General features: G+C 42.5%; 1 protein-coding gene across 1 annotated transcript in view; it reads left to right on the forward strand.

Annotated features, from left to right (window-relative positions):
* The window catches only part of LOC140209736 (NT-3 growth factor receptor-like), a 946,852-nt gene that overhangs the window by 466,761 nt on the left and 455,385 nt on the right, over nt 1-24,706 (forward strand). Inside the window, exon 6 of the mRNA XM_072278139.1 lies at nt 6,589-6,731. Within this exon, the coding sequence (XP_072134240.1) occupies nt 6,589-6,731 (143 nt within the window). The remainder of the gene's footprint in view (nt 1-6,588; nt 6,732-24,706) is intronic.

Genomic DNA, 24,706 nt, shown 5'->3' on the forward strand with positions numbered 1-24,706 from the left:
TATGATTCCCTCAGTTCTAGCCAAAGAGAAGAAATATGGAGACGAAGTAAGATGGACTGTCAGTAGTTGTGAGTGCGTTTAGATCTATTGATTGGAGTTGAATTAGACATGAGTTTTGATGTTTGTTGGGCAGGATCTCCAGCTTTTAATTATGTCCCTATTGTTTTGCTGGCTTTTATCTAAATTGGCCTGATTCTTTGATCTGCAACTAAGCTTACAGAGCTCTGCCTCTGTTTGATCTCTTTTTTTTTAATACAGAAGCCATGCTTGCGGCTTCCAGCTTTGTGTGGATTCTGCTTTTCTCTTTCACAAGGACATGTGCCATTTAGTATGGGCTATTTGTTAGTGTTCGGTCCTTTTATCCTGCCAGTTCACTCTTCATCCTGAGGACTGGGTTTACAGTTTCAAATATTATAATGGGTCTAATCTCAGTAATGAAAATATTTTAAAAATTTGATACATGTTCTTTTCTGATTCAGCAACAAGAGGTACCTAAAAACAAAGGAGGCACTGTGCATGTGTTAAAGTTCATAAGAAGTTACTTTATTAGAGTCATATTGAGAATAAAATGTAAAAAAGAAAGAAAAATCATTAATAAAGTTGCAAAAGAGATAAAATAATACTAATCAATCACTAAATGTCTCACTCTCTCTCTCTGTCTCTAACTCATAGCACTAGTTGTGACCCAGTCTAAGAGAAGATCTCCATTTTACCCAAAGAAATTGGCCCTTTTTATACCCTTTAAGATCCCTTCAAAAAATGAAGTATATTTAACCCAGCACTTTTCCAGACAAATATGTTTTCCATTATTATCGCCTCTCAAGGCTGTAGACTGGCACTCACCCTGAGAATCAAAACATTGCTGTGGACTGGTTTTTCTCTACTTTCTCAAAGCATTCCTACATTATAGTTTGACACCATTTTGCCTTCAAACTTCCATTTTGTACGACAAATCTTAGCATATAACAAGGAGGAATCAAATGTAATTCTTTCCTTACAGCATCCAGTAGCAGTGGCCCCAGACACTGACTTCTGACGCAGTTTAAGCAGGGGTTTATTTCATCTGTTCATAGTTCAAAAAATTCCAAGTAAACTTATTATCAAAGGATATATATTTCAGTATATGCTACCTTGAGATTAATTTTCTTCTGGGCATTCACAGTAGAACAGAGAAATACAAACAAATCAATGAAAAAAATACACACAAACTAAAGCTGATAAACAACTGTAACATTGAATCGGGTTAATGGGTGTGGGAGTGAGACAGAAAACATTGACTACAAATCAGTATATTAATCATTAATTTACAAACAGTAAAAATTCAACCAAACATTCATGTTCCCCATTTACAGAAACTACAGAGTTGAATATCAGCAAATATACTTAGTTAAAAGCACGTGCAGGGCATACCTTCCCAATGGTTCTGTGCACCGCTTGCCTTAAACAAAGGAAGAGAGACCAAGCTCCTTCCATATGCTATTTTATATCTGCGTTATTTGAAATTGGACACCAGGCGACTAACCAATGGAAAAAGCAACAGCAGTTTCTAAACTAACCAATCACGATAAAGCTATTTTTGACAGGCAGAACAGGTCACACCCCCACAGGACCCACCACCCCTCGAAAGTTGCAACCATGATGATCCAACCCTCAGACTAGTATGACTCCCATGAACTCCCTAAATTATATATAAAACACAAGTGTACAATACCCAATACTGTAAACCCAGCAGTCATCTCCCAGCATACTACAGCCTCTCCGTGACACAAAATCCCTCCAGCCCCCGGAGTGAAATAGCTAATGAGCTGGTCCCCCATTTAATCTTATACACTAACTCTCAGATGTGATCAACCAAGTGAAAGATGTTACCCAACCTATCAGGAATGTAGGTGCAGCATTCTTGACAATAACAGCTCAAGTGCCACCTTCTTTTGTAAGCAGGTAGTCCAAGACGCGCGGCCAAGTGGTTAAGGCGTTCGTCTAGTGACTTGAAGGTCGCTAGTTCGAGCCTTGGCTGAGGCAGCGTGTGTGTCCTTGAGCAAGGCACTTAACCACACATTGCTCTGCGACGACACCGGTGCTAAGCTGTATGGGTTCTAATGCCCTTCCCTTGGACAACATCGGTGGTGTGGAGAGGGGAGACTTGCAGCATGAGCAACTGCTGGTCTTCCATACAACCTTGCCCAGGCCTGCGCCCTGGAAACTTTCCAAGACGCAAATCCATGGTCTCCTGAGACTAACGGATGCCTAACAAAAGTCCAGAACCATCAAAATCAGCTCCAGCAACAGTCTCACCACACTAAACTGAGAAAGACTATAATAGCCCTCTTATCGACCAGCATGAACAAGGTCCTCATCCATGGCACTGGGGTGGCATACATACAGCAGTACATATCAACTGCACCACCCTGTGGAACAATGGGCAGCCCTAGGAACTGCATATCCAGCAAGTGCCATTCAGCATCCAGCAAGCAGCCAGCTTCACAACACCGTCTGTCACAGCCATCCCAGGATGCTGTTCCTGCCTGCACTTGCCATCTGCCTTACACCATGCACCTGTACTCATCATGCCATCTACACCAACACTCTGTCAGGTGGGGAAATCACATTGAGAGTCAGGACCATCCAATTAAACAAATGGTACATGGGGAAATACTAGTCCTTAAAGCACGTACACCACCAGAGATATTAAGGCTCAAGGCCCTTAAGGCTGTTACCGAACTCTGGATTGAGGTTGGCTGGAATAGATTACTCCCTCCCAGCTCCCCCAGAACAGAAAGCCAAAACCTGAGAGACCAGATAATTTCCCCAATAATCTTTTTCCTTGTCAAAGGTATCAATATCAGTGGCACCCCTTCCATAATGTTGTAAGGAGTCCTCATACAAATTCAGTAATCTGACCCATTGGTCTAGTGTGCAAGTTCAAATGCAATCCCCAGTAATGTATTGCAGGATCTCTTACCACAGGGGAGAAGGCATTCTTTTTGAGGATTAAACCGAGGAGTTCGCGCTACCGTCTGTCCCTCATTTTCATCATCCAGCCAGATATCCCCATCCCCCAGCCCCACAGTAGGATCACCGCCCCACCTCATCATGGCTTAAGCCTTAACAGAGTTGCCAACCTGCTTGGCGCACAGCATCTAAATGTTGTAGCTTCCTTAGCTGACAAGTTATCTCTATATTCTTATCATCTAACTTCGCAGCCCTTGTCTGGGCTATCAACAGTCATTCTCTCAGAATAATACAGTGCTGACTTATGTCTTCCAATTCATTCTTAAGACTTGTTATTGTTTTATACTGATGTCTTACAATCACTGTAAACAGCCAGAAAGCATCTCACCTGTTATATTTTCTCCTGGGAACCGAGAGGATGGAAACAATATGGTGTCCCATTTCAACCCCTGCAAAATCTAACTGGTTTGACCAATATACCAGCATTCCATAACCCATCAGTAGGTTAGCAAGACTTCCAAAGCCCTCACAATTATCTGTCCAGCCTGGGATTCTTCATCTCTCATGGTGAGGGAGTCCTCTCTTTTAAATAACCTTTTAAAGAAATACATTTCTGCTCAAATAGTCATATCCTGCTCACAGTGCCAAAATATAACATTGAATCAGGTTTGTGGGTCTGGCGAGAGAGACATTGACTGTGAATAAGTATATTAATCATTTATATACAAACAGTAAAAATTTGACCAAACATTCATGTTCCCCAACTTACAGAAACTAGAGAGTTGAATACTTAACAAACATACTTATTTAAAGGCATGCACAGAGCATACCATCCCAATGGTTATACACACCATTGGGAAGAGAGAGCAAGCCCCTTCCACGTGCTATTTTACACCTGGGATATCTGAAACTGGACACAAGGTGGTTAGCCAATGGGAAAAGCAGCAGCAGTTTCTAACCTAACTAATCAAATCAAAGTGACTTTTGGCAAGTAGAATAAGCCACACCCCCCCTCCACAAGACAACGACCAATGTAATAATGAAAATAATAAGTAACTAATATTGAGAACATGAGCTGTAATGTCCTTGAAAGTGAGTCCATGGTTTTTGGAATCAGATCAGAGATCAGAGATTTACTAGTATGTTACCTGGGTTTCATCTCCTAAGTTACAGAGAAAGGTTGAACAAGTTGGGTCTTTATTCTTTGGAGCGTAGAAGGTTGAGGGGGGACTTGATAGAGGTATTTAAAATTATGAGGGGGATAGATAGAATTGACGTGGATAGGCTTTTTCCATTGTGAGCCGAGGAGATTCAAGGAAGAGGACATGAGTTGAGAGTTAAAGGGCAAAAGTTTAGGTGTAACAAGAGGGGGAACTTCTCTACTCAGAGAGTGGTAGCTGTGTGGAATGAGCTTCCAGCAGAAGTTGTTGAGGCCGGTTCGATGTTGTCATTTAAAGTTAAATTGGACAGCTATATGGACAGGAAAGGAATGGCGGGTTATGGGCTGAGTGCAGTTCGGTGGGATTAGGTGAGAGTAAGAGTTCGGCACGGACTAGGAAGGCCAAGATGGCCTGTTTTCATGCTGTAATTGTTATATGGTTATATGATTCAGGTGAGGGAAGTTATGCACGCTGGTTCAGGAGCCTGGTGGTTGAAGGGCAACAACAGTTACTGAATATGGTAGTGTGGGACTGAAAGTTCCTGTATCTCCTCTGCAATGGCAGCAGCGAGTAAAGAGCATGGCCAGGATGATGGAGGTCCTTGATGATGGATATGGTGGAAGCTGCTTTCTTGTGGCAGTGGTCCTTGTAGATGTGCTCAATGATGGGGAGGGCTCTGCCTGAGATAGATATAAAAAGTCCTCCACTTTTTATAGGCTTTTCCATTCATGGACATTGGTGTTTCCATACCAGGCTGTGATACAACCAGTCGGGATACTGTCCACTGTGCATCTCGAGAAGTTTATTAAAGTTCAGAATCAGAATCACTGATTAATATCACTGGCATATGTTGTGAAATTTGTTGTTTAGAGGCAGCAGTACATTGCAATACATAATAAATCTATAAATTACAATAAGAAGTACATGTTAGGAAAGAAAATTAAATCAAATAAGTTGTGGAAGAAGAGAGTGAAAGCATGTTGAGGTAATATTCATGGATTCATTGCTCATTCAGGGATCTGATGGCAGAGGAGAAGACACTGTTCCTGAAGCATTGAGCATGTGTTTTCAGGCTGCTGTATCTCCTCCCTGATGATAGCAATGAAAAGATGGCATGTCCTGGCTGATGGGGGGGCGGGAGGGAGCTTAATGATGGATGCTGCCTTTCGGAGGTGTCCTGGATGCTGGGGAGACGAGTGCCCACGATGGAGCTGACTGAGTTTACGACTTTCTGCAGCTTTTTCCGATTGAGTGTTAGAAAGTAAGACCGCCTCACCTTCAGCTTTAATTTGATTTTAATGGAATGCCTTAATTTTAAAACTTTCATCCTTGGTTTCACATCATTGAGTTACAAGCATGGAAACAGACCCTTCAGCTAACTTATGTATGCTGACATATCCAAGTTTTTCCCATTTACCTGTACCCTTCTAAACCCTTTATATCAGTGGACCTGTCAAAATGTATTTTAAACGTTGTAAGACATACTCTGACAGATCATTAATCCACATCCATAAACTACTCTGGCCTTTAGCCTTTCAAGGTGTCTAGATATCCTCAGCTTTGTCTCCTTGCACTGGCACTGTTGGTGGTCATGCCTTCAGCTGCCAAGGACCTGAAACAGGGAAATCCCTCCACAAGTAACTTGTTCTGTTTGTAATACACACCGTTCTTTTCCCATAATTAAATCCACCTCCAAGTGACCATTAAATATCACTGGGCAACACACACGAAAGTGCCGGAGGAAATCATCAAGCCAAGCAGTATCTATGGAAAAGAGTAAATGGTCGACATTTTGGGCTGAGACCCTTCACCAGGACTGGGAAAAAAAAGGACAAGTCAGAGTAAGAAGGTGGGGGGAGGGGAGGAGGAAGTACAAGGTAGTAGGTGATTGGTGAAACTGGGAGGGGGGGTGATATAAAGAGCTGGGACGTTGATTGGTGAAAGAGATTGAGGGTTGGAGAAAAGGTAATCTGAGGGGAGAGAATAAAAGACCATGGGAGAAAGGGAAGGAGGAGGAGCACCAGAAGGAGATAATGGGCAGATAAGAAGATAAGCTGAGGGAGGGAAACAGTAATGGGGAATGGTGAAGGAGAGGTGGGGTGGGGGCAATTACTAGAAGTTCGAGAAATTGATGTTCATGCCATCTTGTTAGAGGCTACCCAGATGGAATATAAGCAGATGCTCCTCCAACCTGAGTGTGGCCTCATCATGGCAGTAGATGAGGCAACAGACTGACATGTCGGATAAATATCACTGCCTACCGATCAGCTTATTCAGCCAAGCATCTAAAATTTTTGATGAAGTTCTTGTGAATCTCTTTGATAAGTCTTTGCTATAAATATGCTATATTAATGGAATTCCATTTTACTTTTTCTCCTCTTGCTCCTTTAGTATCTGGCATCAAGTCCATTGAACTCGTAAGCAGTACCCCTTGTCAGATATAATAGTGATTTTGTCCCTGTCTTTTTCTGTGCAGAGTTGCCAGAAATCAGCGTGAGTCACAGTAACTTGTCGGTGAAGGCAGGCGAGGATGCAGTGGTGACTTGCAATGGATCAGGCTCCCCTCTCCCTGATGTAGATTGGAATGTCACTCACGTACACTCCATTGGCATCCACCAGGTAAGAGATAGATAGGCATGCATTTGATAGCACTTTTCATGCTAGCAATGTCCCAAAGAAACAATAAGGTACTTGGCGTGTATAGGCTATGAGAATAGAGGAATATTGGCCAATTTGTGCCAATTTCCTACAGACTAGATAATGATCAGATAACCTTGTTTTCCTGATGTTACGGGAACAATCGTTATTTACCAAGGCAACTGGTAGAATTTCCCTGACCATTCTTGAAATAGCATCAGATTCTTTTACCCTCACCTGAGAGGGGAGAGGGGAACTGAATGCCCTGGGTTAAGCTGTCATTTTAGCAATCTTGATAATGCGACCACTCTGGAGTGCCAGCTTAGCTTTTCTGATTATGTCTTGGGAGTGAGACTTACAGCTACAATCCACTGAGCAATTACTCAGAGGTATGAGTATACCCATTGACCCACAGCTCATATCACTTTCCCTGCTCAAATCTATGCAGCAAGAATTATTTGGACCCAGAGGAGCGTGTTGGCAATTGTGCTCCAGGGCAGAAGTAAAAGTTTACAAATAAAGACAGGATTGGTTTGTGATTAAGAGTTGTGCAGCAAACGTATAGAGTCATAGAGCACTACAGCACAGAATCAGGCCTTTCAGCCCATCTTGTGTGTGCTGAACTGTTATTCTGCTTATGGTCATAGACCTGCACCTGGATCATAATCTTCCATACATCTCCCATCAATGTACTTATCCAAATTTCTCTGAAATGCTGAAGTCAAATTCACATCCATCATTCCCGCTTGCAGCTCATTCCACACTCGCACCACTCTCTGAGTGAAGAAGTTCCCCAAAAATATTTCACCTTTCACCCTCAGCCTATCACCTCACACGGCCCCCATTCTGGGCCTGGGTACCATTCTCTCTGGTGTGTGTCATTTCTGTGTGAGGTTCAGCACTGTCAAAATTGAATGGTGCCATCCAATACTTAAAAGAGGTCCATGCCCCAATGGCCTCTAGATGATCAAGGAGATCTTGGTGCTACAACTTCTCACTGGCACAATTTAGGTTTCAGTTCTCCACTGTGGATTTTGGCTAAATCCACTGGTTTCTTGTTCTTGGCAATTTCAGGGTTTTCTAGTGATGTGGCTGGTGGAAAAGGGTGTGTATAGTCCATCACCCAGTACACGTATGGTGAACCATTTTGGTGGAAGATTGTCAGCTGTCATGTTTTTTGACATTTGAACTTTGGAGTGCTGGATGTGAGAAGTCATAGTAAGCAGTCATTTGTTCAGCAAGCAGCAACGGAGCCCATTAAAAATCTCTACAGTTTGAAAGACAGTTAGAGTGAAGTTCACTGTTTTTCATTGCTTAAAGAATATGGTCATTATCACATCTTTCTCACTTACCAGCAGATCTGATGATGAGCTGTGTTTATTTCGTACAAGATATGGAACAAAATTTATTGTCACTTGGATTCCTAACTGTTTTCAGCAGTCGATGCCTACAGATTTGTGTTGGTTGGTGGAAGAAGATAGGTGGGGGGAGGGGAATAGCATTGCTAATTTGTGATTCAGAGTTGTGCAGCAGACATATTTTGTCGGAGTGAGGCATCATATCGGCAAGTTATGTCATTGTTAATGGTTGGTATCCAGGAATGATGTCATGGTCTGTGTTAAGGCAGTATGACACTGTTCAGCTCACTGTATTGAGGAATGATATTATTACCCTGGGTCACTACTGCCAAAGAATACTGTAGTTATCGAGGTTCATTATTTTCAAGAGATGCTGCTGTCAACATGATCTAATGTTGTCAAGGTTCATTGATGTCAAGTGATGATGTTATTATTAAGGAACACAATTGTTGTTAAGGAACATGGCTATTGTCAGGACATGCTGTTGATGTCAGGGATGAACAGTGTGCTGCAACATGATGCTGATAGTGTCGAGCGTTGCTAATGTCAGACTACGTTTATGTCCACCATTATCACTATAGGCACAAACTGCTGTCATTGTCAAAGGATGTATCTATTGCAGTTAAGGATAATAGTCCTTGAGTTTTGTTACCTGTAGTTGCTGGTTTTGAAGAACACTGGTTTCTATAAGGTAACTATTGCTATGAATATCTGTTGTTGATGGACAGTACTGTCGAGGATCACATTGCTCAGGGTAGCTAGCATCAAACAATACTGCCCAGAATGATAAAACCCTTTGAGAATGTCTATTCAGCTACTGTCAGTAGCCTGCTGATTAGCCTTCCAAGTAACAACATTCTTCTGCGGTGCTGTGCAAAAGTTGTAGCCTATATACCAGGGGTGATTGATAAGTTAGTGGCCTAAGGTAGAAGGAGTCAATTTTAGAAAACCTAGTACATTTATTTTTCCTACATTTACACACTTAGTCCAGCGGTCGTGGAGCATGCGGATCTCTCCTTTGTAGAAGTCGGCGGCTTGGACCTCCAGAAGTGGTCCACAGCAGGGGTGATTGATAAGTGGTAGAAGGAGTTGAGTTATTAACTTCAAACTTTCTGCATTTTCACTCAAAGAGTTGAACTGCACGTGCTTGTAACGAGAACGGTATAACTCATCTCCTTCTACCTTAGGCCACAAACTTATCAATCGCCCCTGCTATGGACCACTTCTACAAAGAAGGGATCCGTATGCTCCACGACTGCTGGACTAAGTGTGTACATGTAGGAGGGGACTATGTTGAAAGTGTACTAGTTTTTCTAAAATTGACTCCTTCTACCTTCGGGCACGAACTGATCAATCACCTGTCGTATAAAGCTAGCTTGCCTAAGGCTTTTACATAGTACTCTATTTGTCAATGAGGAGCGAGTCTGTAAATATCGTGGTGGCAAAGGATATTGGGCATGGCGAGGGTAGAGTGCCATGGTAGGGGTGAGGGACAGGTGATGGCAGAGTGCCAAGGGCAGGGGGTGGCATGGGTGCAGACACGCCCAGCCCTGAGACACCAAGCGTGGTAATTTGATTCCAAACAATTGGTTGTGGTCATTACAGAATTCCTCTCTGGTGCTTCCTGCTCATTTCCCGCTCTCAGTCCACAATACAGACCCATATCAGAATCAGGTTTATCATCACTCACATATGTCATGAAATTTGTTTTTTTTTGCGGCACCAGTACAGTGCAATACATAAAATTACTACAGTACTGTGTAAAAGCCTTAGGCACTAGCTATATACAGGAGTCCAAGATTTTCACATGGTATTGTATGTAACATGTCGTTGTTTTCAGATTTGTGCCTGCTATCTGTAGAGCTATGGAGTGGTGGCAGAATCAAAGATAATGAAGGCCAGTGAAATAAAGAGCAGCTATCTAACACAAGCAAATGAAAGAGTCCTTAGCCTGAGCACAGATTACATCACAGAACACATGATAATCGAAGCCTGACAGTGAAATAATTGACAAGACAATTAATTGGAGTGAATTGACCAATGTTTTTGTTGTTTGGGAGTTGTCATGTAGTTTCAACAGCTAGAATCAGAACCAGCTTTATTACCACTGACGTATGTTGTGAAATTTGTCTTTTTGCAGCAACAGTACAGTAGAACACATAGAAAATTATAATAAGTTACAATAAGAAATATATAAAAATAGTGCAAAAAGAGAGAGGTAGTGAGTTAGTGTTCATGGACTACTTAGAAATCTGATGGTGGAGGGGAAGAAGCTGTTCTTACAGCATTGAGTGTATTTTTTTCAGGTTCCTGTATCTCCTCCTTAACGGTAGTAATGAAAAGAAGTCATGTCCTGGATGGTGAGGATCCCCAGTGATGGATGCTTCACTGGAAGCTAACATGCAAATCCAATGCAAACCTATATACTGATTCCTATCATTCGTGCAGCTCATGGCATGTGCAAAGTTTCTGCATTTCACTTGAACAATCCCCGCAATTCCAGCAAATTTCAGATATCGAATTGGATCAAAAGCTGGTTGTCCATCAGAGAAATCTCACTGTCTTAATTAATAACCTGCACTATGCTAACAAGTTTTTGTTCTGTGTGTATAGCCAGGGCTTGTTGACTCTTGTCTGAATTTCAAAACAATTTTTGAAAAGCGCAAAGCCACCACAGCTCAGGGTGTCTGAGTTCAGAGTTCAATTCTGATACCACCTTTAAGGGGTTTGTACGTTCTCCCCGTGTCTGCATGGGTTTCCTCTGGGTGCTCCGGTTTCCTCCCACGGTCCAAAGACCCACCAGTTAGTAGGTTAATTGGTTATTGTAAGTTGTATTGTGATTAGCCTGGTGTTAAATAGGTGGGCTGCTGGGTAGCATGGCTTGTTGGGCTTGAAGGGCTGGTTCTGCACAGTATCTCAACAACAAATAAAATTAAATTTAAAAACAATAGGGCAGTTCCCCTAATTTTTTTTAACTTGCCTATTTGCTGCTGTTTCCTTTCTATCTTGAAAATACAGTGAGCAGATAGCCAAAGAGCCATCAAATCTCAGAATCAAAGGTTTCCAGTCCAGGAACTAATGAGTGTTCCAGTGTTTTCAACGAGTCTAGTCTCTCCGACAGAGCAATTTCACCGAAGTGCTCAATCCGTCCTTTAAGTGGTGTCAGTTAATTACTACTTGAACCCATTAAACCATCCATTTCAGCATCTTTCCTGGCAGCTTTGCACATAAGGTTAAGATTGTTCTTCTGAACAAACATTATCCTTACTCCAGGCATGCTCATTTAAAAAAAATCCGACTAGCTGAAGTAAGTAATGGAGCAAATTAAATATATAGACTCAGTGGCCACTTTATTAGGTTACCTGCTGTACCTAATAAAGTGTCTACTGACTGTGTGTTCGCGGTCTTCTGCTGCTGCAGCCCATCCAGTTCAAGTTTCGATGTGTTGTGCATTCTACAAAAATCTTCTGCACATCACTGTTCTAAAACATGGTTATTTGGTTATTTGAGTTACTTCCTTGCTGTCAGCTTGAACCAGTCTGGCCATACTCCTCTAAACTCCGTTATTAACAAACAAGAGAAAATTTACAGATTCTGGAAATCCAGGCAACTTACACACAATGCTGGAGGAACCCTGCAGACGGGCAGCATCTATGAATAAAATAGTCTCAGCTCAAAACGTTGACTGTACTTTTTTCCATGGATGCTGCCTGACCTACTGAGTTCCTCCAGCATTTTGTCTCTGCCATTAACAAGGTGATTTTGTCCACAGACCTGCTCCTCACTGGATGTTTTTTTCTTATTTTTCGCTCCATTCTCTGTAAAGTCTCGAGTCCATTGAGTGTGAAAATCCCAGGAGATCAGCAGGTTCTGAGATAATCATTCCATGAGGGAATGTCACTGAGATCATATTTCTACCCCATTCTGATATTTGTTCTGAACAACTGAAGCCCTTAACCAGGTCTGTGTGCTTTTATGCATTGAGTTGCTGCTATATGATTGGCTGATTAGATACTTGCATTACTGAGCAGGTGCACATGTGTAAAGAAAGTTGCCACTGAGTGTATAGTTGCAGGGAAAAAAGAGGATGTTAGAACAGTATGTAAACAAAGTTCACCATGGGTAGTCCACCAGTATGGAAAAAAGCTGAATCTTCAAATAGTAGCATCACACACGAAATGCTGGAGGAACTTAGCTGGCCAGGCAGCATCTATGGAAGGAAATAGTTGATGTTTTGGGCTGAAACCCTTCAGCAGGACTGGAGAAGAAAAGCTGAGGAGTAGATTTAAAAGGTGGGGGGGGAAGGGAGGGAGAAACACAAGGTGGTAGGTGAAACCAGCAGGGGGAGGGGTGAAATAAAGAGCTGGGAAGTCGACTGGTGAAAGAGATACAGGGCTGGAGAAGGGGGAGACAGATAGGAGAGGACAGAAGGCCATGGAAGAAAGAAAAGGACAGGAGCACCAGAGTGAGGCAACGGACAGGCAAGGAGATAAGGTGAGAGAGGGAAAAGGGAATGAGGAATGGTGAAGGAGGTGGGGGCATTACCGTAAATTCGAGAAAGCAATGGTCATGCCATCACTTTGGAGTCTACCCAGACGGAATATAAAATGTTGTTCCTCCAACCTGAGCATGGCCTCATCACAAGAGTAGAGGAGGCCATGGGTTGACATATTGAAATGGGAAGTGGAATGAAAATAGAATTAAAATATTATTTTTAATATCTTACTTAGCATAAAATTAAGGTTCTAATCTACTTTTTCATTAACTTCTATTGTGAAGTATTTACCTGAGGGAATTAAAACATACAAAATTAAAATTAGGTTTATTATGGTGTGAGGGTTTGTTAATCAGGTGTGCATTAATAACAGTCAAACACTTCATGTAACAAAGTAAAATATTTTATACAAATAAAACTGAAATACATATATTTCTTGTTAGTCCAATGGATTTCCAGTGATTCCATCACAGGAAACTGTGGAACAGTGCTGTCCATGGAGGAGGATTGATTCAGTCTGAAACTGTGTGTTTGTGTGAACTCCCAAAGCTACAATCCATTTCACAGAGTAACAGTGAGGATTGCCAATCGTTTGGCAGTCTTTACAACTACCTAATATGATCTATCACTTTATTTGGGCAGTAATCTAGAGAACAGGATTGCAATGTGAGGTCCCGGTATATAAAGTGCTGTCACAAGCTGAATGGGCCGAATGGCCAATGTGTGTGTCAACACCTATTAATACTTGCAGCAATGACCAACCACAGAAGAATCGCGTTAGCTGCTGTTGAGAAACATAAAAACATAGAAAACCTGCAGTGCAATACAGGCCCTTCAGCCCACAAAGCTGTGCCGAACATGTCCTTACCTTAGAAATTACCTAGGGTTAACCATAGCCCTCTATTTTTCTGAGTTCCATGTACTTGTCCAGGAGTCTCTTAAAAGACCCTACCGTATCCGCCTCCACCGCCACCGCCGGCAGCCCATTCCACACACTCACCACTCTGCGTAAAAAACTTACCCCTGACATCTCCTCTGTACCTATTTCCAAGCACCTTAAAACTGTGCCCTGTCATGCTAGCCACATCAGCCCTAGGGAAAAGCCTCTGACTATCCACACAATCAATGCCTCTCATCATCTTATACACCTATGTTTGTGGCATTTTGGTGTGTGAATGCTTAATGTTGGCCCCTGCAGATTGGAGTGCTTCACTAAGAAATTGATAAAGTAGGAAATGTTTTGTGAAGCATTAATCAATTGGTCTGGTGTGGCTTTTAATAAACTTGAACATCTTCGATCATTGAAATTAATTCACCAAATTTGCTGGGGACTTCTAGAATGACTAGCTGGAAGACAAAAGGTATTATAGTAGACAAGGTACTTACAAACAATAAAAGCACCAAACACCAGAGATTACGTTATCTGTCTGTTGGGATAAGCAGCAGGAGAACAGAAAAAAGGATTAAGATGAATACTGTTGTCGTCACTAATCACTTGCTCCCTTTCTCTTTAGAATCACACTGTGATTGTAATCCTCATATCTTGACCTTTAAAACATGAATGAATTAAACTAGGCAATTTTATGATTTGCAATGTGATGTTGTAATGAATTTGCAGATGCTTGCCTCTCCCTAATTGTTGTTTTGATTATTGGCGCTGTGTCGAACTGGTGTGTTAGGATATTAATGAGCTCGGTGCGCAATAATTCCACGAGCTGTTTTGCTATCTGTTCAGCATCTTAGGTTCATTTCACATTTTGTGCTGACCTTCTGGTTTTAGTTTTATTAAAGTGGAGTTGAAAGCTCCCCAGTGCCTCAATGTGTAACTAAGCAGCACGGTGTGTTATTTAGGCATCACAAGCAATGGGACACAGGCTCTGTTTGCAGCCTGTGCTGAATTCGTCAAGTGTTGGTTCAACTATGCTCAGTGCCTGAAGGTGGAAAAGAGAAACTGCTCTTCCTGCACCTTCACTCCACCCAGAGCCAGTTGGCTGAAGTGGATGGATTATGGACGTCAGGTGACTTCAGGTCAAGGCCTGGCTATGGACAAATATCCCAAATAGTTTATGGTTTAGACACATGTTTAAGGTCTGTTATCAATGTATGTATATGTCACCATATACTACCTTGAGATTCATTTACTTGTGGGCATTCACAGTAGGACAAAAAATACAGTGGAAATAATAAAAGCCTGCGCACAAAGGCTGACAAACAGCAGATGTGCAAAAGAAGACAAATTGTGCAAGTACAAACAAATAAAAAGATAGATATATGAATAAATGGATAATACTGAGAACATGAGTTGTAGGGTCCTTGTAAGAGAGTCCATAGGTTATAGAATCAGTTCCATGCTGAGGTGAGTGAAGTTATCCATGCTAGCCCGGGGCCCTGATGGTCGGAGGGTAATAGCTGCTTCTGAACCTGGTGGTGTGGGACCTACGGCTGCGGTACCTCCTTCCCGATGGCAGCAGCGAGAACAGACAGAGCTTGGCCTGGATGGTGGGTGGTCCTTGATGGAATATTGGTGAATAACTTTCATGTACAGTACATCACACTGCATCACAAAGTATTACGAAACCAATGAACTACTTTTAAAATGTCGACACTTTGTTACTAATATGTGCACAGCAGGATTCCACAAACAATAAAAGAGCGCACAAAAACAAAACAACATGGACTATCTCTTTGAGCTTGCCCTGCCATTCAGTATGATCCTGGTTGGTCAACTCCAGGCCTCAGCTATGCCAGGTCCTCATTGCTGTTGATTTGTCAATATTTCAAATAACAAAATTATCTATCTTCCGTTTCAAATTCTTATAATGACCTACCCTGTCCAATTCCCCAGGACAGAGGATTCCAGGGATCCACTGATCTCTGTGAGAAGAAATTTCTAATTGCCTTCTTTACAAATGACCGGCCACTTATCTAGAACCTATAGAAACGGTTTGAAGATTAACTTTATTTGTCACATGTACATCAAAACATACAGTGAAATGAGTCACTTACATCAAATCAAATCACCGAGGGTTGCCACGCTTCCCGTACCAATATAACATGTCCACAAGTTACTCATCCTAGCCCATATGTCTTTGTAATGTGGGAAGAAACTGGAGTACCCTGGAGGAACCCCACACGATCAAGGGAGGAACAGACAGACCCTGTGGCGGGAATTGAACCACAATTAGTATTTGTTGGCACTGTGAAGCAAATACACTAACCACCATGCTGTCCGCTGGTGAAAACATCTCAACATCTACCCTTACATTAAAATCTGACGTACTTCAGTAAGATAATCCTTCATTCTTTTGATGAATATGGGCCCAATCTGTTCAGCTTCTCCCAGCCAATGTTTAATACCTCCTGCTTGTCTTTGAAATCCTGCTCTGGGATCACTTGCATCCCTCGGAGTAAACAGATGCAGCTCCCGTTTAATGCTTCGGCTGAAAGGCAGCTGCTCCAGTGGTGCACAGTCCCTGAGTACTATGCCAAGTGGTAGCCTATGATCTGACTCAGCCCTTGCAGAGCATTAATAACCTTCAAACGCTGAGCCAGGACAGCTAATATGCGGTACCTTAGCAGTTATTGCGGCACCATTAGAGCAACCGCCGCAGGATCACGGTTCAATTCCACCAATGTCTGTAAGGAGCTTATGTATCTCCTAATAACCTCATGGGTTTCCTCCAGGTGCTCTGGTTTCCTCCCATATTCCAAAGACAAAGGGGCAAGCTATGTTGGCAACGTAAGCATGGTGATCTCCTCGCTGATTTGATCTGATGCAAATGATGCAATTCACTGTACGTTTTGATGTACACATGACAAATAAAACTCATCTTTTATCTTTAATACATTTGATTATCAAGCAAATTATAATGAGCTCAAAGCCCGACTCCAGCTAGTGTCAGTTTATTATGTATTGTCCCAAATGTTTTCACACATGCCACCTTATGGTTGGTGTTGACTTGCTGGAGCAAAGGGCCTGCTTCGGACATTTGCCAATGATTGTCTCGTCTTCCACTCCATTTGCAGTGTCTATTCCACTCACAGGTAGAATGTGCCGCAGGTCAGGTTTGAGCCCAGATCGCTGGAGTTGTGAAGCAGCTGCTTTACTGGCTGTGCCTCTTTGCCAATCACTGTGTCCCTGTTGTACGTCGGATGATGTTGCTGAAGCTGGTTGGAGCTCAGATGCTGAACACCTGACCTCAGCTTCAGAGGTCAGTCGTCCAGCCAGGTTCCCAGGTGAATTTACATATTTGCTCAAATGAGTATTTTCTTTTGAACATTTAGTACAATATTAAGGAAGATTATGTGTGTGTGTGTGCATGCGAGCCCCCCCCCCGCCTTTAACTCCTGGTGGAGTCATTGGGGCGCCGTCATGACAAGCTCTTTTTCGGTATGCTCATCATACGGCGTGTCTTGGGCATCTGACACCTGGCGGAGCCCATCCCTCTCCAGGTTTTTTTTTAACGAGGTCGAGTTGTTAGCTCGACACTTAACCCAGGCACGGATGGAGAGCGTGCAAGGGAGCCGGCCGGATTCGAACTCTGGACCTCTTGGCCCGAAGTCCAGCTCTGATGCCACTACGCCACCAGCCGGTAAGGAAGACTAAGGAAACATTTAAAAAATAAGTGCACACATTGTATGCTGTCTTCTTACAGAAAGGGCAGTGTTTAGTGTCCGAAAATTCATGTCTACTGACTTGTAAATGAGAATAGCTAATTATGGAAAGCAGCTAATTAACCATTTATCCCATTAGAAGAGATACATCCTCTTGACTAGAAGTTCCAGCATTCCCTAATGGGTGTACTAGGTGATTATTGCCTGGAGTGTGAAGGACAATTCTGGGCCTGTTGCTGGAGATTTCAGTTGCTCCCAAGCTCAAGGGTATTATTGACTCTGCATTAGGAATCTGCCACTTGGGGGTGAAGGGAGTGGGAGAGATTAGGGGCAAGGTGAGGAACGCCAGAGATCATAGTTGATTTTTCCCAACGCTCGCCAAACAGGAAACAGAGAACTCAGGTTAAAGGTGAGAGGGGACAGAATCAATAGTAACGTGAGGGGAAGCATTTTCAATCTGAGGGTGGTACTGACAGGGAATGAGCTGCTAGAGATAATGGCTGAGGCAGATACACTCAGTGGCCACTTTATTAGGTACACTTGTACACCTGCTCAGTAATGCAAATATCTAATTACCCAATCATGTAGCAGCAACTCAACGCATAAAGGATGCAGACATGGTCAGGAGGTTCAGTTGATGATCAAACCAAACATCAGAATGGGGAAGAAATATGATCTAAGTGACTTTGACCGTGGAATGATTGTTGGCGCCAGACGGGGCGGTTTGAGTATTGCAGAAACAGTTGATCTCCTGGGATTTTCATGCACAGCAGTCTCTAGTGTTTACAGAGAAGTATGCAAGAAACAAAAATTGTCCAATGAGAGGCAGTTCTGTGGGGGAAAAAATGCTTTGTTAGTGAAAGAGGTTAGAGGAGGATGGCCAGACTGGTTCAAGCTAACAAGAAGGTGGTGGTAACGCAAATAACCATGTGTTACAACGGTGATGTGCAAAACAGCATCTCTGAGCGCACAGCACATCAAACCTTGATGTGGTTGGCCTGTTAAAGCAGAAGACCATGAAGTACACTTAGTGGCCACTTTGTTAGGTACAGGAGGTACCTAATAAAGTGGTGACTTAGTATACATTGCCAATATTTAAATGACACTTGGTCAAGTACATGGACAGGGAAGGTTTAGTGGAATCTGGGTCAAACATGGGCAAATAGAGCTACCTTACATGGACATCTTGGCTGGCATGACTGGATGGGCAAAGGGGCTTATTTTTGTGCTGTATGACTCTATGATAAGCACCAACCTGGCCTTTGGATTGGTTCTGGATTGCTGATCAGGTAAACAGTAGAAAGGTTCATTGTGAGCACAGTATTTACTTTAATGGGGCACATATCTGTTGCTGTGCTCAGAGGACCAGCCCTGCCTAAGAGTGGTCAATGATGGCTGGATACCAAACTACTGACCAGTTTCCCCTAAGGTTGATCGCAACCCGCCCCCCCCCCCATCTTGGGGATTGTGAAATTGAGTGGCCTGCATAAGTACCACTAACTTTCTACAAAGTTCCCAGTTGAATTTCTGCTACCAGTGGCCACTCCCAAGGTCAACCCAATGTTCATAGCACAGTGCCTGACTGGACATTGAGTCCCACTCCGTCAATCCCATACTAATGGCAAGTGATTAATATCAGTTATCTATGCTAAGTGCCTTTCCAATTCAGCACTGAAATAAGCAACACCACACAATTTCATTTATCTCACTTACTCCTTGTTTTCTTCCTGAAAGCTACTAATTACTGCCTGGGATTCCACAATATCAGGTGCTTCACAGTTTCTGAAGCTAGGTGATGAGTGACTAAGGTCACAAATGCCAGCTACTTCAACTATTGGAAGGCACAACAGGACGTTTTCAATCACAGTAACAACTTTCAGTTGTCCCGGAAAGAATAGCATCATTTAAACCTAGAAGAAACCAGTTATTAATGAATATAGTCATGCTAGAAAACAGCGTGATAGTTTGCATAATAAGGCCTACTTTAGCAGAGCTGAAGCACATGTTTTATTCCTTGGAGTGTGACCCCAAGTTCAAACTGACATTTTCTATTTCCAGTTTTTCTATTTATGACAAAAAAACACATCACCAGCACCGAATGAACAACCTCAGTAAGAACAATCCGTCAAATACTCGTTTGAATATCAATTGAATGTTCTCAAGTCCTTTTGGCGTCAGGATCCAGCGCCCATTGGAGAGAAGCTGAGCAGATCAGAAGGTGCTGGGGCAGGGAATTCTGCAGGAGTTAAGACTGTATCAAGAGAAGAAATTAATTATAGGTGGGACAGTCAGGGGCATTCAGTTGAATTACAGGATGGTAGGTGATACTGGTGTGGTGATTAAAATACAGAGGTAGTATTCAGATACCAGGACAAAAGATCTCAGGAAGGAAGGAAATTCAAGTCCTCCCTTGATTAGTATCAAATTTTTGATGACTGGATTTTTGTTAAAAACCTTCAAAATCAAAGTCAAAGCAAATTTATTCGTAAAGGACTATGCCATTGCGTACCACCTTGAGATTCATTTTCTTGCAGGCATTTACTGAAAAAAATATAATAGAATTTATGTTAAACTATACATAACAAAGATGGACAAACAACCAACTGGCAAGAGAAAAGAAAGTGCAAATAAAAAAGTAAATAAATAATACTGAGAACTTGAGTTGTACAGTCCTTGAAAGTGAGTCTGTAGGTAGTGGAATCCGTTCAGAGTTGAGGTGAGTAGAGTTATTCACACCAGTTTAGGAGCAAAATGGTTGTAGAGTATTAACTCTTCCGGGACCCGGTGGTGTGGTGGCTAAGGATCTTGTATCTCCTGCCCAAGATACAAAAGCTTCAGGTAAAACTACTCAAACCCTAAACTAATCTAGAACATAAGTAACTCAGGACCCATGGGGCTTTACTTTTAATTGTCCTCAGACCAGAGTGCAGATATTTTTGAGGAAAACTTTGCAAGATTGACTATAGAAACCCAGGTCGCAGTTAGTGTCACTGTATTGGGTGGTACAGTAGTGAAGTGGTTAGCTCAATGCTTTACAGTACCAGCAAACTGAGTTCAATTCCCGCCGCTGTTCTGTGAGGAATTTGCATGTTCTCTGGGTGCTGCAGTTTGCTCCCGTACTCCAAAGGCCTAGCAGCTGGTAGGTTAACTGGTTATTGTAAATTGTCCTGTGATTAGCTTCAAGTTATATTGGGGGTTGATGGGTAGCACGGTTTGAAGGGCTGGAAGGGCACACTATATCACAACAAATAAATAAATAAATAAATAGACAGATAAATAAATGTATGAGTGAGTAAAAGGATGTAGAAGGGAATGAGGAGCTTGGAACTCAGAAAAATTATACACTGAACCCCGTGGGGGTACATCCTCAAAGTCTTCCCCCAGATTTATGGATTTTCAGGGATTCCTCTCCTGGGAGCAGGGAATCATAGAACATAGAACATAGAACAGCACGCACACTACAGTCCCTTCAGCGCACAATGTTGTGCCAATCTTTTATCCAGCTCTAGGGTCCATCTAACCCTTACTCCTACATTGCCACTCATTTTTCTGTCATCCATGTTCCTATCTAAGTCTCTTATATGTCCCTTATGTACCATCCTCCACCATCAACTCTGGCACTGCCTTCTATGCATGCACCACTCTCCAAGCCTCTGACATCCCTCCTATACCTTCCTCCAAAATTATGCCCCCTCAAATTAGCTATTGGGAAGTGCCTTGGGAGAAAAGCTCTCTGGCTGTCCACTCAATCTATCCCACTGACCGTCCTGTATGTCTCTAACAAGTCACCTCTCATTCTCCTTTATTCCGAAGAGCAAAGCCTTCACTCCTTCAACCTGTCCTCATAAGACATGCTCTCCAATCCAGGTAGTATCTTGGCAAATCTCCTCTACACTCTCTCTAAGGCTTCCACATCCTTCCCATAAGAAGGAGACTAGCACTGAACGCAATATTCCAAGTGTGCTCTAACCAGGGTGTTATTGAGCTGGAGTATTCCCTCACTCATAGAATCATGTGGTTCCCCTAGGAAGCACATTCTATGTTCTATCTCTGCCAGAGCTCAATACTTGCTTAGACAATTAATGAGGGATCGTGCAGTGAAAGGGTCAGGTGAGTGCTCTTGACACAACAATGTGAATATCTCTGAGGATATAACCTTCGCCCAACCACTGATGAGATCTGAGCCAGATTTTTATTTTTAGATTATTCAGTAATGAGTTTGCCTTTGAATAAAAGGACATCGTCCATGTTAATTAACCTAATTTGCACATATAAATTACTTTCTATTAACATAATTAATATATTATTCCTAATAAATAATAAACATACTTTACACATATCTTATAACCAGGATTTTGTTTCTTTAGTGATGTTTTACAGACATTTATAACCACATATTAAAGCTGCACTTTCTTCTGAATTCTAGCCAAACAGTCCAATCAATCAAGTGCTCTTCCTCACTTCCTGTCTAGTTCCAAGAAACCCAAGGAAAGATTGCCTCCAGATGTACATTGTTATTCATCATACAACAGCAGAGTGGAGGGCAGGTGAATAATTCCCAAAGCTCTATTAAATTGAAACTATTTGTGAGTGAGGTCTTGAGCATAAACTCAAATGCTTAACGATGTGGGTGACTCAACTGCCCTTTGAAATAGCTTAGGAAGCTGTTCAATTGTCATTACAAACCAAAAAAAACAAACCACCCAGAATAAAGCTAGAATTCAGATTCCCACAAATCTCTTTTGCTCTTAGCCCAGTCTGTCTTCCAAAGCCTCCTAAACATCTGGGGACAGGTATAATATCTTAAAGGTCCGACCGGCGCAAGACCCTGATCTAGTTCACTTGCAGTATTTTACTTAACGGTCAATTTCCGAGGTAATCTTTAATTTAGTCCTATTTCACTGGCAGTACAGGTCATTAGAGGTTTAGTCACAGTGGTACTCAAGCGGGCAGTGGAATGTTGCTGAGGGATGGGGATCCTCTAGACCCCCTAAGTCACACAGTCCAAAGACATACTGGTCGATTGGTTAATTGGTCACTGTATATTGTCCTGTGATTAGGCAAGGGTTACATCAGGGATTGCTAGGTGTTGTGGCTCGAAGCCCAGAAGGGCCTATTCCATACTGTTTCTCAATAAATAAATAAATATTATCAGGTCAAACACAGCCAAAGGTGTTGCATACTACTGATGAATCAGTACTTCTCTTTGTAGAACAAGCATTAAGGGTCGCAAAGTGATAAAATGCACTTTGAGTGGAATCTTCAGTGATCCTCACAATGATTGTTATGGGAGAGCCACCACTGAGCAAGTTGGCTAAGTCCTGTAGGTTCAGTGGTTAGACACTGAGTGAACCCTGAAAGCATAAATCTATCTTTAGTGCCTCGAACCATTCTGTTCAAGTTTTGACACCTATGTAACAATGTGGAAAATTGTCCAGGAGTATCCTTTTTACTAAGCCGGCTGGTGCTGTAGTGGCATCCTCACCAGACTTTGAGGCAAATGGACCTGGGTTCAAATCCAGCCAGCTCATTGGATGCCTTTCTGTTCATGCTGGGTTAAGCATCGAGCTAGCAACTCAGCCTCATAAAAAACAGCCAAAATGGTAAAGATTTGACAAGACCCAATGCACCACAAGGTGTGGAAAGGAATAACAATCCTCTCCACTAAAGCAAGATAAATCCAATGTGACTACCTACCAGCCAACCAATATCCTCTGTATTGCTAACAAAGTGGTGGAAAGTGTCACTCTCTGTGCTACCAGATGCTCCTGTTCACTCATTAGCTGATCACTGATGTTCACCTTGGTTTCATCAGGATGGATGGGCGCCAAAGAATCTGAACCAAAGAGCTGTGAGAGAGGCAGTATTTAACCAGATGAAGTGTAGCTTCAAGAGCCTTGGTAAAAATAAATGCAAAAGACGTCCGTGCATGAATACACCACAGTTTGATGTCAAAACTGGCAAAAAAAAAATTGGATTATAATGCTTGCTAGTGGCCATTTTCTTAGCCCCAGACCATCACTGTAGGAGCTCCTTTGGGCCAAATCTCTTCAGCAATGCACACAAAATACTGGAGGGACTCAGAAGGTCAGTCAGCAGCTATGGAAATAAATAAATAAATAGTTGACATTTCAAGCTGAGACCCTTCATCAGGACCGCAAAGGAAGAGGGAAGATGCCAGAATAAGAAGGTTGGGGGAGGGAAGAAATACAAGCTAGAAGGTGATAGGTGAAGCCAGGTGGGTGGGGGGGGGAGGGGAATAAAGTAAACAGCTGAAAGGTGATAGGTGGAGAAGGCTGGAGAAGATTGGAGAGGGCAATGCACCATGGGAGAAAGGGAAGGTGGATCAGCAACAGGTGGAGGTGACACCATCTTCATCTTCTTTATCAATGGCTTCCATTCATGATAAGTTCAAAAGTTCTTCAATAGGTTTCAATAGGTACATTTAATGTCAGAGAAATGTATACAATATCAGGGATATTACCTGAAGATTCCACTTGATCAGACTCCATTTCTCAAGGCCCAATGGCTGAAACCCTGGGTCTATGAGTCTGTGGGTCCACTGGGGAAGTCAGAGTCCTGACATCTATGAGTCTGCAAGCGCACTGAAGGCTGGAGACCCGGAAGCGGCCTGTCCTGGGAGTGGAGGACGTATGTGTGTGTGTGTGTGTGTGTGTGTGTGTGTGTGTGTGAGAGTGTGTGTAGGAAAAGCCTTGTTTGCTGTTGTTGTTGCTTGTGTTGTTCTGCTGAACAATCTGGCCATGTTATGGTGATGCTGAAGTGTGTGGCAATACTTGCAGGCTGCCCCCAGCACATCCTTAGGTTGTGTTGGTTGTTAATACAAACCGCACATGTCACTGTACGTATGTTTTGAGGTGCATGTGATAAGAAAATTGATTTGAATCTAAATCATCATAATAATAAAGCAGTCTGGTTGCAGCAAGACGTAGACAACATTCAGATATAGGTTGGTAAGGCAAGTAATGTTGGCACAATGCAAATCCAGGGCAGAGAGTACAACATCAATGAATATTCATCCCACCTTGACATGCAGAGATTTAGCCATTCATGTTCATAGAAAATTCCCAAACCAAATTTAAACAAGGATCACAGGCAACCTACTGTATAAAAGATTGGTAACCCAATATTTGTTATTGAGGAATCAAGCAACACTTCTACACTTTATCATTTATCTATCCCCTATGACTGAAGACTTGTTGATCTGAGGTTGAATGGTGAATACCTTGCCTTGGGCTGTTCATCTGTGACATTAGTTGTTTCTCTACTCCTTGTGTTGATTTGCACCTTATCAAGACAGCTGAAGGGGCAGCAGAGACATTGCTACTGACGTCAGTGTGTGTTAAGGCTGATTTATACTTCTGCGTCAAATGGACACCGTAACCTACGCAGGTGACCTACGTGCGTTGTGAGCATTTATACTTTGCGTTGGTGTGCCTGCGTCACTCTGCAATTCGCGCACGTCACGTATG

The sequence above is a fragment of the Mobula birostris genome, chromosome 14 (assembly GCF_030028105.1).
Source record: "Mobula birostris isolate sMobBir1 chromosome 14, sMobBir1.hap1, whole genome shotgun sequence".
Lineage (NCBI taxonomy): Eukaryota > Metazoa > Chordata > Chondrichthyes > Myliobatiformes > Myliobatidae > Mobula > Mobula birostris.